The sequence below is a fragment of the Camelus bactrianus genome, chromosome 8 (assembly GCF_048773025.1).
Source record: "Camelus bactrianus isolate YW-2024 breed Bactrian camel chromosome 8, ASM4877302v1, whole genome shotgun sequence".
NCBI classification, from domain to species: domain Eukaryota; kingdom Metazoa; phylum Chordata; class Mammalia; order Artiodactyla; family Camelidae; genus Camelus; species Camelus bactrianus.
Window position 1 is genome coordinate 18,589,956 of NC_133546.1, and position 16,162 is coordinate 18,606,117.

General features: G+C 36.2%; 1 protein-coding gene across 14 annotated transcripts in view; it reads right to left on the reverse strand.

Moving 5' to 3' along the window:
- UTRN (utrophin) overlaps positions 1-16,162 on the reverse strand; it is a 457,676-nt gene that overhangs the window by 158,341 nt on the left and 283,173 nt on the right. The window contains exon 1 of one of the 14 annotated variants that reach the window (XM_045524554.2): positions 991-1,478. The exons of 12 other annotated variants lie outside the window; for them this stretch is intronic. In XM_045524554.2, coding sequence (XP_045380510.2) covers positions 991-1,041 — 51 coding nt within the window. In that variant the 5' untranslated portion in view covers positions 1,042-1,478. Of the gene's footprint in view, positions 1-990; positions 1,479-16,162 lie in introns of those variants that run through there. One more of the 14 variants, XM_045524553.2, reaches the window with a different exon arrangement.

Genomic DNA, 16,162 nt, shown 5'->3' on the forward strand with positions numbered 1-16,162 from the left:
AATGACACGATTTTACACCCTTTTCCTTGGGCAATGGTGGTTTTGTAAGAAAAAGCCCGTTTTTCCTTAAATGACTCGATATAGTCTTGCTTATATTTGTACTTGCAATGAACCATAGGGTATTCGGGGTGAAAGCCACTGACCACATCTTTGACAACCGGTAAGTAACTGATTTATGCACAGAGCAAGAGTCCTTTGCCTCTTTCCCTCCTTTTCTTTAAAGACGGGAAATTGAAAGAAGATAGGTGCTCGGCATCCAAAGGCCAAGGAAGGCAGGAGCCCCATGAGCAGCATGTTGAGGTTTTCTGTTTTGTTTAACTATAAATGTAAGGTAGCATTTGGCAGGCTAGACTCAATCGTAGAATGCCAAGAACTTTCCTATGGAAAAAAATAACTAAATGCAAAAATAACGATCCAAGTGTTAAAGCTCCACAGTGCACACGAGCACTCCACAATTAACACCGACACAATCAGAAAGAAAAAGAGATCAGACGTGCCATTGCCACTGTGAGGCATCCTCTCCTGACACTCAGAACTGAATCTTCAGAAAGGAGGTGGAGAAGTCAGTGCTCAGCCACTGCAGGGAGATAAACCTGCGGGGCATGGAAAACAGAACCCATGCCTGATGAAGTCAGACTTTGGCATGAAAACCTAGTGTTGTTGCTGGTTTTTTTTTTTTTCTTTTTTCCAAAATAACTTTCAATTAAATTACCAGCCGATTGGAGTACAAAGGATCTCTTCTGATGTGAAATTCTAAAACTGGCAGGCATCACAAGAAGCCCTCCTGACCAAAGGAAAGAATTGCTAACTTGATCTCTGGTTGGAAAAAAAAAATTTTTAAGAGGATACAAAATCAAATATGCCTTAGAAATTATATTAAATAATCAGAATCAATAGATTTGCTGCTGTCTAAATACACAGTGGGAGAAAAAAAGACAAGAAAAGGAAGAAGGAGAGAAAGTACAATCATGAAGTCTGCTTTCCGCATACCTTTTCGAATTTTGTCAGCAATTCCCGTAAGCTGAAGTTCAGACCAATCATCGTCCAGTAGCCCTTGAAGCCTACATCTTCTCGGCAAACTTCCTTCAGACAACAGCGTTTAACTTCTAAAAACCGTATCTTTTCTGGCTATACTTTAAAATCCTTTGCAAAATCCTTTACAAGCCTTGTCCTTGAGCTATGGTCCATGAGCAGCAGCAGTTTGCGCTGGGACATTTTAGCCACCCCACCGTGGGTCCGGTATTTCATAGACTTCGGAGTTCGCAAGGAAAAGACCTGCTTGTGTGTTCTCTGGTAGCTGCGTTCCACGAGGCTGGCATGGTCTCCTTTTTCTCTGGGAAGCCCAGGGTCCCCTTCTGTTCACCTCACTAATGACCTGCAGCCCACGACTGTTCTCTCCTGGGCCCCGAGCTTAGAGTTTGGTCTCAATTACACACAGCAAAAAAGAAGCTATATCCTGGAAACTTGCATGAGAGGAGGCCAAAAAAGAAAAAAAAAAAAAAAAAAAAAGAGCCAAGTATTACCAGTTTCCTCCATTCAGACTGGTTTCAGAAAGAAAAAGAAAAAAAAATCCTGGATAAGGAGCCAGTTTTCAAAAAGCATGACTTCTGTAGAGTTTGAACAGCAAGGAGGGCACTCTTGTCTGAAGAAACACCCAAACACGGGACAAGAGGCCACCGGCTTGCACTCTCCCAGACACCGGCAGCCTATGTTGCTATGGTAACCACCAAGCTAGTTTCAGTCCGTTTCCCTAGGTCAGGCTATGCCTAAGGATGCTGTGTCAGTGCCACAGAACTAAGTTACTGAAAAAGTTGTTCTATCTGCCCAGAGGAGAAGTTCAAGCAGCAGATCCCACGGCCCCCTTTGCAGAGTGTGTGCCGGGGAGGGCAGCCGCATCAGCTTTGGCATCTCCTCTTGTGGACCTGACAAGTGGTGTGGTAATCTACTAGTCTTCCCAGCAGTTGTTTATTATTTTAATCGGCATCCTCCCTTCCACCACCCTTCACACACAGTTTGAAGTTAAGTTCACTCCCACTTCCTGGAGGCTTCCCCGCCCCAAACTGCAGTATAGTGTCTTTCAAATTGTCATGATCCACATCCCAGTTTGGATCCCACCCCTGAAAACAAAAGGGGCTAGGTGCACAGAACAGTACGAACCATGAAACAAAATCTGTGTGATCAACGGTATTATTTCTAAAAAGGTTTTAACAGCAAAATGATGGGGAAAATCCTTTTAAAGAAAAAAAAATGTTTTTAATCTCAATGGCTGTTTTCATGTGGGGAATCTACTTGTTTCTGAAACAAAGCTTAATAAGTGAAACTACTCAAAATGTGAGTAATACTCAGTTACTATTAAATGTGCCCTCTATTTTGATGTTAAATTGTTACTGGCACTGAGAGAAACACTATCGTCTACAAAGTTTTAAGAGTAAATGCTTTCAAAGAAAAAGTTAAATCCAAATGATGTACTCTTTGCACTGCTATTATGAACATCATTCCAAGGCAAAAATGTGATTTTGTTTTTGCATTACATAGCTATTTATTACACCAATAAAAGTATGACAGACATGTTCATATGAAACATAGTTCTCCAGTTGTATGAAGAATCTCATCATAATTACAAAATGCTCTTTAAAGTGACACTATCACAAATGGGATAACATTAATCTTGATATAACTAAGTTTGCTTTCTGCATCAGGGCATAGAGCAAAGAAAAAAAAAACCTTTGAAGTTAGAATATGTGTCTCCTAAAAGACTATTTGAATTACTTTAATATCAAAAATTGTTAGCACTCACTTAATCATATGGAGAAAACGACTCCGTTAACAACAGAAGAAAACAAAAATCCAACAGGGAAAAACAAGGTTATTATTTTTTTGGATTTGCAAACCATTTTTATTTCCATGTCATTCCCAACTTATTCTCTTATCAGTATTTAAATAGCATGTGTTTTACATATGTGGATCTACACAAATTCGACAAGCTTTTAAAATATTTTTATCGTTTATTCATAAAAACCAACATGTCTCCAGAGGAAGGCTGGCTTTATGAGATTTGTAGCAGAATGTGTTTCACCTCAAAGTGCCCAATTCAGATTTATACACAGACACAATTAATGTCAAAAACAAATGTGGTAAACTAATAATTACCCAGAAATTTATAAATAAAATTAATCTATGCAGTTTGTATCAAAATAAATAAATAAAACACCAAAAACACTGACATCAGCATGAAGACCAGTCATCAAAAAACGAAGTTTAGAAACACACAGAAACTGACCAGGTTGACCCTGATCTGTGAGAGCCCTGCGGCCACATGCTGAGATCTTTCAGCAGTAACAAATAAACTTTTTACATAAATACAAGACAAAAGGAACCACCAGCACCACCATCACCACCTCCAGCAACATCACCACAAAAAATAAATAAATAAAAGAGAGAGAAAAAGAACAATCTTTCGCAGCTGGGCAAACTTCCAACTACCACCCAGGGTGCTGGATGATTGTGATCAGAGACATGTGCAAACATGCAGCCTCCCCCATAACCCCCGCCCCACCCATGCACGTATCAAAAGAGTGAATTAAAGAAAACCTCTATGGAACAACAGACAGTACCACAGTCTTTCTCTAAAGTACAGCCTTATGTTTAAAGGGTTCTTACACCAAGAAGAGGATGGGATGTTATTGTTAGAGCTCCAAATATCTTGTCTCCTTAGACAAGGCTAATCTTTATGAGGGAAAAGCAGCAGCATCCTGCATGTTAAAAACTCTTCCCAACAGATAAGAGTTGGGTAAACTTTACCAGCATGATAGGTACCTCAGTCCTAGAAGAGATAAAGACAGGATAAGGAAAGAGAGGAAGAGTGTGGCCCCACATGGAATTCTAAGTAGAGTGTCTGGAAGTCAAAGTCTTCGTGCCAGGTACTTGCTTCCCTGCAAATGACGTGCCCTGCAGATGCGTGATACCCATTCTCAGAACTCACATCCTCTGCTTGGGCAGAAAAGCAGACACTTAAATAAAGCTCCCTACTCACAGTTATAAAACATCAAAAACTAAAATACTGATGATCCTAGCTAGGAGGACATCCTCTTTAGGAGAAAAATGGGGGAAAATACTCAGTGGATCCATGTGGAACCAGTCAAAAGAAAAAAAAAATTGATTCTCATCTAATTTTAATAACAGGGTAACTATACTCTCACTAAAACACTGGGAAGCAACTTAAAATTCTATTTTTAAAAAACAGGTATAATTGACATTAAAAATTTTATTTTTAAAGTGCTAAAGACAAATTGATTATTTATGTGTAAGTCCAAAGATATTTTTCAAAATTCAAATAGCAAAATCCTAGTTTGTTACTCAAAAGTGCTGTGCTCTTTGATAAGTGACACATTAAAAGAAAGACTTGTAAAAAGTAAATGTGAATTGTTTTTCTAAATGTGAGCACATTTTACAATATATTCATGTTTGCTATCTATAATAGGAATACTTTCTCAGTTTAAACTCTGTATACAAAATAACCCCTTGGTAACATTCCTTACATCTCTAAAGCCCTTTCTATGTTTTTAACCAAGCACCTCTTTGATAACATTATCTCCAGTAATCCTGTAATCATTAAAACAAAAAATACAGGCCTCCAGTGAAAAGCAGCACATTAGCACAGAGACTTAGTAAATTGGATGATGAAATTTGAAGCAGTGGACATTTTGCCGGTTTAAGCTAGTGTGCAAATAAATTGTGCACTAACCCTCATGAAGTGGAATAAACATAATACTACCAATTCCTATAACAGATCAACAAACACTGAATATCCTAAGATTCTCCAGCTAAATAAGCCATGTCACAAACATAGACACATAGTTCCAAGAGAACATGAAGGTTACAGAACCACAGAAGCAGGAGAAAATGCAATAATGGAATTGATAAAATCTAAATCTACATTACTTAATAAAAACCACATTCCACCGCCAGAATGAAGAGAGCTACATGCATATATGGCTTTGGAAAAACTTTCAAGGCCAGGATAATTTAAAAACTTCTTATGCTTAAAAACTATATTTCATTTAATTTGTTACAAGATAACTTATTTAGCAATTTCATTGAGGCAATAAGACATTCTTTAGGATTCGGACAAATATAAGCAAAAAGAGAAGTCTAAATACTTTGCTAATTTATGCCTTACCCATACAGTGGATCTTAAAGTACCCTTCCCACTAAACAAACTTCACATTTATAAACACTGTAAAGATAAAGTATGTTTCCTATGCAAAACCTTAAAGTTTTTTTTTTATGTTGGTCAATATAAAAAACAAAAACAAAAGAAAAGCTTCTTGGGAGCCTCTAAAGCAAAGCATATGGAGGTCAATAGGTGATTACAAATAAATCGGTACATCATGCCTTTATTCAAAACAAAGAGCTTCAGGCATGGGGAGAAAAATTTACATATCATAAACCCATTCAGACTTAAGGAAAGATCCAGATTATAATGCCTTTGAAAGGAACATATATAATTACCTTTTTCATAACCTTACTAACTTTTTAGTTTATTTTAAAACTAAAACAGCTTCTAGACCCTAATCATGACGTGAAATTTCAATTCATTGTCTACTGCCTCTGTAGTTCTATTAAGGGGACACTACTCAATGCATTACAGCTTTCTAGTTAACATCAGCCAGCAACCAAGACTGTCAGCTGCTAGCTATTTAAAGTAATATACAGCCCTAAAGGGCAGAAGGTCCAACCTAAAACGGAGGCCTGAGCTCCCTGATGAAAGGCGGAACTCTCCTTTTATCCAAGGAAGTTCACGCAATATGCTTTGTACACAAAGAGTTATTTTTAACGTTTAACGTTTATCTCTTAATACTGTCATCTATTCTGATAGCTATGCATGTAGCCGTTGGGAAATAAAAATCATAATTCGTAAGAAAAAAATTCAACATGTATTTCCATAACCCACATTCAGAAGATTCTACTACACATTTTAAAAGGCACAAAGAGCTTTTTCTTCTTCAGGGGAGTGGATGGGTGCGGTAGGGCTTGAGGAAGAAAAATGCCAGCTGAGCTGAATTAGCCAACCAGGTGCAGGGTCAGCCTTCAGCAACCTTCCAAATATTTAATGATTCAGAGAGCACTTTATTAGGTGACTAAAAATAATGCCAAAACAAGTTAATGTTTCAACACCATATCCTTCCTAAAAAATATGCAGCATCAGACAAGAGTGAAACCACCTCAGACGGCCAAGCCTCACAATTCCAGACGTCCACTGACAGCGCAAGCCTGTGGGACAGGCAGCTAAATGACACAGGGCTCTGGAGGAAGGTTCTTAAAGGTTTTCTAAGAGTTCTTCCACCTTTCCCCAGCTATCCAGATTCAGAAAATTAAAGCCTAAATCAAAATGCAAATTTTAATAACAAAAAATGTGTCAAGATAAATGAAAATTGAAGGTGCTGTTTTCAATCCCAAGTAAAATACTGGTACTCATCCCAGGAAGGCATTGTTCCTACACTCTGAATATGTATTTAAGGAACTGGACATGCAGTGAACCCTGAAGAAGTTCAAACTAACGCAGTGAGATCAGCTATGCTTCTGGATATAATACCGAGCAGCAGGCTTTTGTGATGCCTGCAGGCCAGTCCATTCAGAGTTGAGTTACTACTTCAACTCTGACCCAAGGTCCTGCCATCTTCCTGCTTTGCATCCCATTTTGAATTCTCTGCAAAATCACACCCCTGACCGACTTGGACTCCATAAGCAAGATTCTCTTTCATGAGTCTCAATGAAAACCAGTCAATATACCACCACATGAACCACTTATACTCATATATATGCCTCCCCCAAAATCACAGAGTATAATCATCTTTTCTTCCTCCCTGAGGATCTTTAGTTATATTTACTTTCTGTACTTTCATCTCACTTCCTTCATTTGTTTACAATGAGCAACGAGTTCTACATATGTCTTCGTTTCTTCCCCAAAAAGTTTCCATTGCAAACTTGGGGCTGGGGCTATTTTAGCAATATTCATCAAACATTAAAATGCGTATAAACTTTGAGTCAGAAATTCTATCCCTAGGAATTTTATTTGAAAACATGCATACAGATGTATGTATAAGGATTCTCAGTAAGTCATATTTGACATAGCAAAAAGCTGTAAACAATCTAAATGTCCATCAGTAGGTAACTGTGTAAGTAAATGACGGCGGATTCCCACAATGGAATGCTGTACAGCTATGGAAAAGCAATCATGCACTATGTGCTGATAAGAAATAATCTCTAATACATGTGTATATACAGAGAATATATTTGGGTATGCCAAAAGGGAGGAGATTATGTAGTTATGTAAAGGTAAAATATATGAAATACAGATAATATTTCTGGAAAGAGATCTAAGATACCAATGATGGGACCAGAGATCTGAGTGTCCTAGAATGGGACACTTTATTTTGTTTTTTACACTGTGTGAAAATTCTACCACAGGCACAGAGTACTTTTTCCACACAAAATTAAGTCAATAAACAGACAGCAAAATCCCAAGTAAAACACATTTGTCCTTCTAGGTAAATAACTATTTTTAAAATGGTGGCGTCATTTAATTTGAAAGTAAATGCCATGAGAGACAATCATTTTTGTCTCTGAAAGTTTCAGAAGTTCTGTGGTGCCAGATGGTCTGACATTCTAGCAAATCAGCCCTCAATAGAAACAAGCTTTCAGCAGCAGTGGGCTGGTCAATGGTAAACTTTTCTAAAAGAGACAGAGACAAAGCCTTTTTGTTCTCATAAGTTACTCTATAACCGGTAACTCCAGCTTATTTAAGTAATAACTTTGTGCCTAAACAGGCAATATACAATTCAAGCTATTCTCTTTCTAAGGAAACCAGTACTCCTAACTGTCATCTGATACTGTGATATTCCACAGTATACAATTTTTGGAAATGCTTATAAAAAATGCTTGATATACACCCAAAAAAGAATATCTAGCCTGATTTGTTCAAAGCAATTGCGGTATGGCTTTATCTTTCAAATTGGTGATTCTACCCACTAAGCTGGCAGAAAGATTTGAGTACCCGACTCCACTAACAGCTTAAAAGATGCTGCAAATACAAATAGCAATTTCATTCATGAATCTAAGTCACAGCAGTGAGAGAGAAGACAGCATGAACCCTGCCCTGCTTGTTGTGTCTGGAGAAGGTATGCTTGATGTGCTAACACAATACCAAAGCACAAAACGGTGGTGCAGGAAACGGACCACTGCAAGGCAAGCAACCATGGAATACTAAGATGTGGCATGGTATTGTTTAAGGCCATATCAAGCAGTAGAAGAAGGGTTATAATCTCTAGCTCTACATTAAAGATTCTCAAGCCAAGGATTGAGAGTACAATTCAAAGCCAAAATTTGACATGGCTGGTGTTTTAACTTTAAAATAAAAGTATGAGATGATTGTAGTAATGGAGCCTTTAAAAGCACGACTCTAAATCTAGTATTTCTGCTTATAAAAACAGTACTGGCATCAAAATTATAACCTTGGGAGGCTAAACAAATACTCAAGTGATGTTGCTACTGCACAAAACCTTTCTGGAATACTGCTTCAGAGATGCCTTTATAATTAACAAGAGATCCAATAATAACACTGATCATTTTTTCAAACATACTACCATTTTTACCAAAATTTAACACCCGTCTTGCTCACCAGACTTAACTGAATGATTGCTGGCAGTGTGCACACTCATCTCATAATATAACTCATAAGTTAGATCTATCATTGATTAGCAGATTCAAAACATGACACATGTTATTAAGGATGCTACAAAGGCTGCTTGATATTGAAAAAATGTGAAACTAATTTAGAAAACATATGCAACTGAAATGTTGCTACAACATATTGAGGGATAGTATTTTGAGGAATAATAATATTCTTTGACTCATCCCACCCCATCTCTATTGCCACTGCCAGAGCCATTGGTTGTTCCTTTTTAGCTGTGGCATATTTATTTAATGCCTCTTAATTATCTTACAGCGAACACTACACACTCCCATAGAGAAGATTATAGCTCAGAATGACACAGAACTTAAATCATTAGGGTATAACTTTCTCATTAGAAATTATGAATCAGATCATACCACTACTATGATACTCTGGAAAGCGATGCAGAACCTTTTCAATCATATGAGACAGTAAGAACTGATGTCACATGTGAACTAGATTACTTATTTGTATTATTACATCTCAGCCCTATTATGTTATATCTTCCACAGTATAAATAAGAATAGTCTTCCTGGAGTCAAGGGACCCGGGTTGTGATTTCATCTGTAACCCTTATGTAGCTGTCTGACCCAAAAAAGGCCACTTGAACCCTTGCCTGGACCTCGATTTTTCTTTGTAAAATGATCCTCCGACGCTTCAGCAGACACTCAAAAACTCTTATGAAGGAAGCCATTCACTAGTACTGTATTACTGATTGGTCATTACTTTCAACAAAAATTCATTGACAATTGGATAATTTTTGTTACAAGAAAATTAAGACTTTCCTGTGATTCTATGCAATGCTAGGGGTGCCTGCAGTGGGTATTCTAAAGAGGAAAATGAGGGTTCTGCTAAGTTTTCATACATTCCCCAAAAGTTAGTAAAACTCTGAAAACAAATTACTATACTATTTGGAAAAGCATGCATATTATTTAAAAAATATCTCTGCATATTTTCACCACAACGTTCATAACTTCTTAAGTGTTAACACTGGCTATGACCAGCACCAAAAATTTAAAAACAAATATAAACATATTATAAAAAGCCCATCAGTGAACACTAATTATTAAAGAACAATATTAAATAATAAACTATTCATCACATCAGTGAAGCAATTCCTTGAAATAGCAATACTGTCTTCAATTTGTTCACTGATGTATCCACAGAGGTTACAACAGCCCCTGACACAAAGTAGACAACCGGATACAGTCACTGACTTACTGAATCTGTGTCACACATACTGTCTCTGTATAAGCTCACAAAATATTGAAACTTCACAAGAAGTTGGAATCACCAATAAATACACCTAAATTACCAACTATTTAAATATCAAAATCTCTTAATATTTTTGATACTCTCTTGCTTCAGCTTTCTCACTCACCTTCTAATAGGATTTCTTCAAGCCATCCTCCCTGACACCTCTCTCCTCGAGCTTCAAATTATCTTCTGTACCCTATTAGCATGACAACCAAACTAAATTCTCTTCAAAAACCACTTTAATCAAAAAGTCACTGATCTCATCCTCAACTTCCTCATCTATAAAAGTAGTATAATAACAGTTCACTTCAAATGTAAATTAACTATGACTTTTTAAAGAAGACTTATACAATATACAAATCTGGTGAGCTGTGTTTGGTCCATAGAAAGCATTTAATAATAATAAATAAAAAGTCCAATCCCTGCATACAGCTTTAGAATTCAAAGGTTCCTGATACTATCATATCAGCTCTTCTATCTTGTTTAAATCGTTCTTCACATTCCAACTCCAAAATATCTAAACTGTATCTAGCACTGTCCAACAGGACTTTCTGCGATGCTGGAAATGTTCTCTATCTTTGATGTCCAGAAGAGTAGCATGGCTATTGAACACCTGAAATGTGGCTAGAGTGACTGAGGAACCACATTTTGATTTTGTTTAATTTTAGTTAATTTTAATTTATTATGTAAAAGTTACACGTGGCTAGTGACCTTGCTACACATTCCAGGTGTGTTTCCCTCACAATGTTTTCAAGGATACGCTTTCTAACTTTCTCCAATATATACACTACTTTATTTCTGTTGATAGTATTCTTTTCTCTTGAAAAATAGCCTCCTTTTTTTCTATCCATTCACATTTTATCCAGCCATCAAGTTCCAATTCAATTTCCACCCTCTACTCAAAGCTCTGCAGTGTAGCTTCAATTTAACAACTTCCTTTCCACATAGGCTAGCTCGGGCACCATTACCCTGTACTTTACTTATCTGTAGCTTGTTTTGTTCAGAGGTTGTTTTGTGATTTTGTTTTACATTCCCTCTCACTCCAATAGGGAGTAAGATCTTTGAGAGAAGGAGAAAAAGTTAATTTGTGCCTCAAATGACCCGTAGACTGCTTAACATAAAGCTATTGTCCAATAAATAGTTTTTAATTGACAAGAGTAAAACAATTAGAATTTACTAAAATGACATACCCTTAATGTGACTTTATAATTGAAGAGAAAGTCATGATCTTGGCAGACTTATACAATAACAAAGTTACCAAAATAGTTTATTTTACTCAACTTCCAAATAAAAAATTCTAGTGGTTGTTTTAATCCATCTTTCCATTTTCTGAAGGGATTCCAAGTTACTCTGAAAATTTGCACTTCTCTTGTTCATAAATTTCCCCAAAGAAAGAGGTTCTGCAAACCACTCAAGCTTAACGTCAAGACAGAAAAAGTTAATTTGACTGTATTTTTTAAGTCATACTTTAAATTTTAAAAGAAAGTGCTGCCCTCTTGTGAAATGAGGTAGAAGATTTATCATTTTACTGACAGTTGAGTAAATACTGCAAAGATATTAAAAGTTAAATATTAACAGTAAAACAAAATAGAGTTTATCTCCAAGTGGTATGTGTTTCCCCTGAGGTCTGTCCCTCCTTCTCTTGGTTAATTTTCCAAACAAATGAGGAATGGGTCATCATGGTGAACTGCTCACCCTTGTACTATACTTGAATATAGTTTTACAATAATAGGAATGAAAGATTGTAGTTTTTTAACGTTGAATTACTGAGAAGGAAGCAAGAGCCAGTGAAGGAACATACGAGTCAATGACAACATGACAAAAAGTCTCAAGTCAACTCACTGTATGACATTGGGCAAGAGGTGTCTTCAAGGCCACTTATTTACATATAAAGTGAGTGTTCTCTAATGCCCCCAAATGCATAAGTTTGTGTTGAGGTTAAGCAAAAGAGAAGAGGTAAAATTATTAGAATAGTCCTTGTCTCATAGTAAGTGCTTATTACACATTAGTGACCCAATAGTAACAACATTCCCATAAATAAGATTACGTTCACAGCAGGCATTTAAACAAGACAATCCCTCAGAAACTTTAACAATATATGTTGTCCTTTATCTAGGCATCTATTATGTGGTACTAAGTATGAGGTACTAGGTACCATCTTAAAAAGCCATTAAAGTATCACTTCGAAGGAGCTCACATCCAGAGCTACCCATGAAAATACATGTTAAACCTTTCCATGATTTCATGAAGAACAAATGTGACCAGATTCACAGTTCACAGAAATGACTGTTGTAAATCCTATGGGGTCCAGTTACACAGATCAATTTACTAAAAACTTACTTTAAGTGACATAGATTATCTCGATCTAAGGGCACTAAGAACTACAATAGGAGAAAACAATTTAGTGCTATCTAATAGTTTCCTCTCTTTCCACAGAGCATGCATCTTAGAGTGTGATTTCCCTTCACCTTTCACCCTCTCCTCTGGGACTGGGATGAAAGGATGAGAGGTTGGCTGTACAAGATAGCACAAAATAAGAGTAGATGAAACCATCTTGACTATTTTTCCAACATTAGCAATTCACAAACCAGTTTTCATTTACCCACCACACTGAGACACACATGGAAATAGCTACCATTTACATATGAATATTAGGAACAGGTGGGCACATAAAAGAACGTGTTTAAAACTTGGAACATTCTTTTATTTGATTCTCAGCACATTAAGGGAGTTGTCTCTTTAAAGTCATCTTTAGGAAATTCTTTTGTAATCTAGAAGACCTTCTGTCAAATTAAAAGCCACTCCCTGATATCTGTTTTAGCAGTTTAAATTTTGATGCATGAGATTTTTTTTTAACCTTGGAAAAACATCCCATTTCTTGACTGGTGTTATGATAGAGAATAAAGAAGTGTCTAGATAGTGAGGTGAAAAAGTACCTTAGGGAAGGGTATGGATCTTATATTTAGTAATATAGTACATTTTCTGGCACAGCTTTCTTTAAAAAAAAATCCCTTTAAAAAAACCCTTTAAAAATGCAGGAATGACAATCGCACTGTTCCCGTTATACTAATTCATTGCCTCTGTTCAAATACCAGACAGCCACAGAGGAACCTAGTAACATTTTGGTGAGCTAATTGAGAAAAAAAGTCTCCAATTAAATATTAAGGAAAGAACATTAACACGCATATGATTTATAACATTTAAAATTAAGTAATGCCTTGATTTTACTGGACTTAGTGAAAGAAATGTTGACTCATCATACACTTCAGGGAATGCTTCTAACAAAAAAAAATGATGGTTAAGAAGGTGAGAAAATATATGCCTCAATAACTTTTCAAGCTGAATAAATTACATTACCTTGTAACCACTAGTTTTCTTAATCTTGTAGAGGGGAGAGAAATTTGACCAAGTGAACTGCTGAGTAAGTACAGTAATCGAAGAAGTCGACCTAAGTCTTATTACCATTTATTTAATCAAGTAAAAAAGACTCTGTTCAATGACCCATATTAAAGATCAACAAGAAAAGGTTTTCAAGTTCAAGGAATAAGAGCAATGTGTCCCTAAAACATTTGCTAAATAATGTTTTCAGTAAAGGTGTGTTGATTCAATGTGATGGACCACTGAACACCATTTTGACATAAATTCTTTTAAAGAGGTGCTTTCTCCCTCCTCCCCTCGCCAGCAGTCAATGTGACCAGCATCTTCCACTTTCTGCCAGTTAGAACCATGCTCCCAGTAGCTCAATGGCTCACCAAAACAGCTTTATACGTCTCTCCCCTCTCCTTTTTTTTTCTTTCTTTTTTGCCTCTTTAAGCCCCAGCATCCCCTCTATTTGGCACAGATTAATTACCAACTTTAAGGCTGCTTTCTCTGATTCATTTTATTTTCTTCAGATTCTTATGCATTTCCTCTAACCCTTACTATTTTGTCTCTTGTTCTTAGTCAAAGAGTGAGGGCCAACCTAACTTGCTGACTTGTATTAAGTACCTTGTAAATATTGCAAAGCACCATTCTACCATGTGGATCATATTTGCATCATTTATCTAAACTCTTGTGTTTTCTCTATTTTCAAATTCAAGTAGGTGCAGGCCCAAGTTGGAATACAGAAGTTGTCTTCAGAGACATTAAATTTAAACACATCTTCAAAACAAAATACTTTGTAATTGAACAGTACCTAAGTTCTATACTATTTTGTAAAGTTTAAACAATTTTATTTCACTAAATAAACAAAATTATACATAATAATTAGGACAGACAAAATGATTCTTTAAACTATAGTATCCTCAAGAAAAAAAATTACATAAGAATAAGAATTCAATTTAATCACTGGTATGATAGAAGACTTCAGAGAATTCTATGCCAACTAGATTTGAATTCACTATCACCATTTACTGACACTGAGATAAATCTGGTTTCCCTGTTAAACTAAGAATTATGAAATGATAGTTTAAAAAAAAACTATGGAGAAATATAATTTAAAACCTGCTAAGGAAAAAATATAAATTAAGCCTCCAAAATAAATGTATGAACAAATACACATTTAAATATATACCTAGCTATCGTAATTTTCTCTTATTTTTAAAGCTCTTAGAACTGTTACTAGGATATTAACAGCTTATAAAACTAAATACTATCACATGTGTTATGAATTTTTTTCTTCTAATTTTTAATCACTCAGATGAGAGGTCATTAATTTTGAATACCCTGGTACTTTATGTGAAAAGCCTAATTCAGTTTAGAAAATTATTGTACCTACATATGAAATTCTGTATTTTGGATCTCTGGATCAAAAATGACATATAAACATCTGCCATCTGAACTAGTCATTGAGCCTTTTTCAATAATAATTTTAGAGTTCATTTAAAACGGCATAAGAGAATGATAAAGGTGATACGAATATTGGAACTCATAAAACAGGCCACCTGGGTGGCCCAGCCCATGTCACAAATCTGCACCTAAGTCACCTGTACTTATGGGAAACACCTGCTGCCAAGGAGCCCTAACATACACCAATCACAGTCCTCCAATCAGCCATGGCTAGCTTGCCTTACCCTAGAAAATAGGGCCCACTGGCCTTGTAAGAAAATCCCGACCTCCTAGCCAACCACAGTGCCCTTGTTTCCACATTGCCTCTTCTAAACGCAACACCACTCACTCTCGCTCCAAATCCCTCAGGATGAGTGGTGCACTGCTTGTGAGGCACTGGACTCCCCGAGTCCACGGACTGTTCCCTTGAATAAAGGACATAACACTCATTACTAAACTGTATTATTTTTGTCATTTGACAAGGTTGAAGATTAGGAATCTTTACTCAATAAACACTAAGTTTTGTACAAGTTTCTATAGAGTTTTGCTTTTCCTACACAGTATTGATTTGCTTCAGCAAATTTGGAGCTATGTTTTATTCACATATATCCCTCTTTTGCAAATGGAAAACTGAATCAGAGTCATATGTGACACAATATTAAGAAGAAAAGTTTCCCAATGATTTTTTTCCCTTCTCAGGAAAATGATGAAAATAACTAAACCACAAATATGGCTAGCCGCAGATACTAGGAACTCAACTGTACATGCAAAACATCAATCTGAAAAGCGTACGTGTGCGTGTGCAGAAGTATACAGCAGTACAATTTCTGATCCAGTCTCAGGACAGCTTCAACAAAACTAACATAAATATTTAACAAAACCCAGTGATTTATAAAATAAACAGAAACTTGCATATTTCCATCAAAACTATCTATCCAACCTACTCTTTGCTAGACAAAGTTAAACTCCTTTTCTTCCTGTTTTTCCTGCATGCAATACTTTGACTTGAACCTAGACCCTCGGTATTTGTAGTTCCCATAAAATACATCATTTTTTAGTTCTCTCTGATAAATCAAAATGTAAACTTCCACCTTTAAAGCCCCCTCCCCATTTTCTCCATGAAACTTTCCCTAATTCTAAAATGCTGACTACTCATTTTACTTTCTAGACCTCATCATTCTTTGAGAGACACAAGAGTCTTTGATGACAGAATACCTTTAACTTTTGTCTTATACTTTACTCCATACATCAACAAATTTTCCAGGACAATGTACTATCATTTTTCCTAATTATGTTGGATGCAAGCAAGAGCGAAAGAAAGTGCATTGAGTTCTGATAGACTCCATGGGAAAATTAACAGTTTGC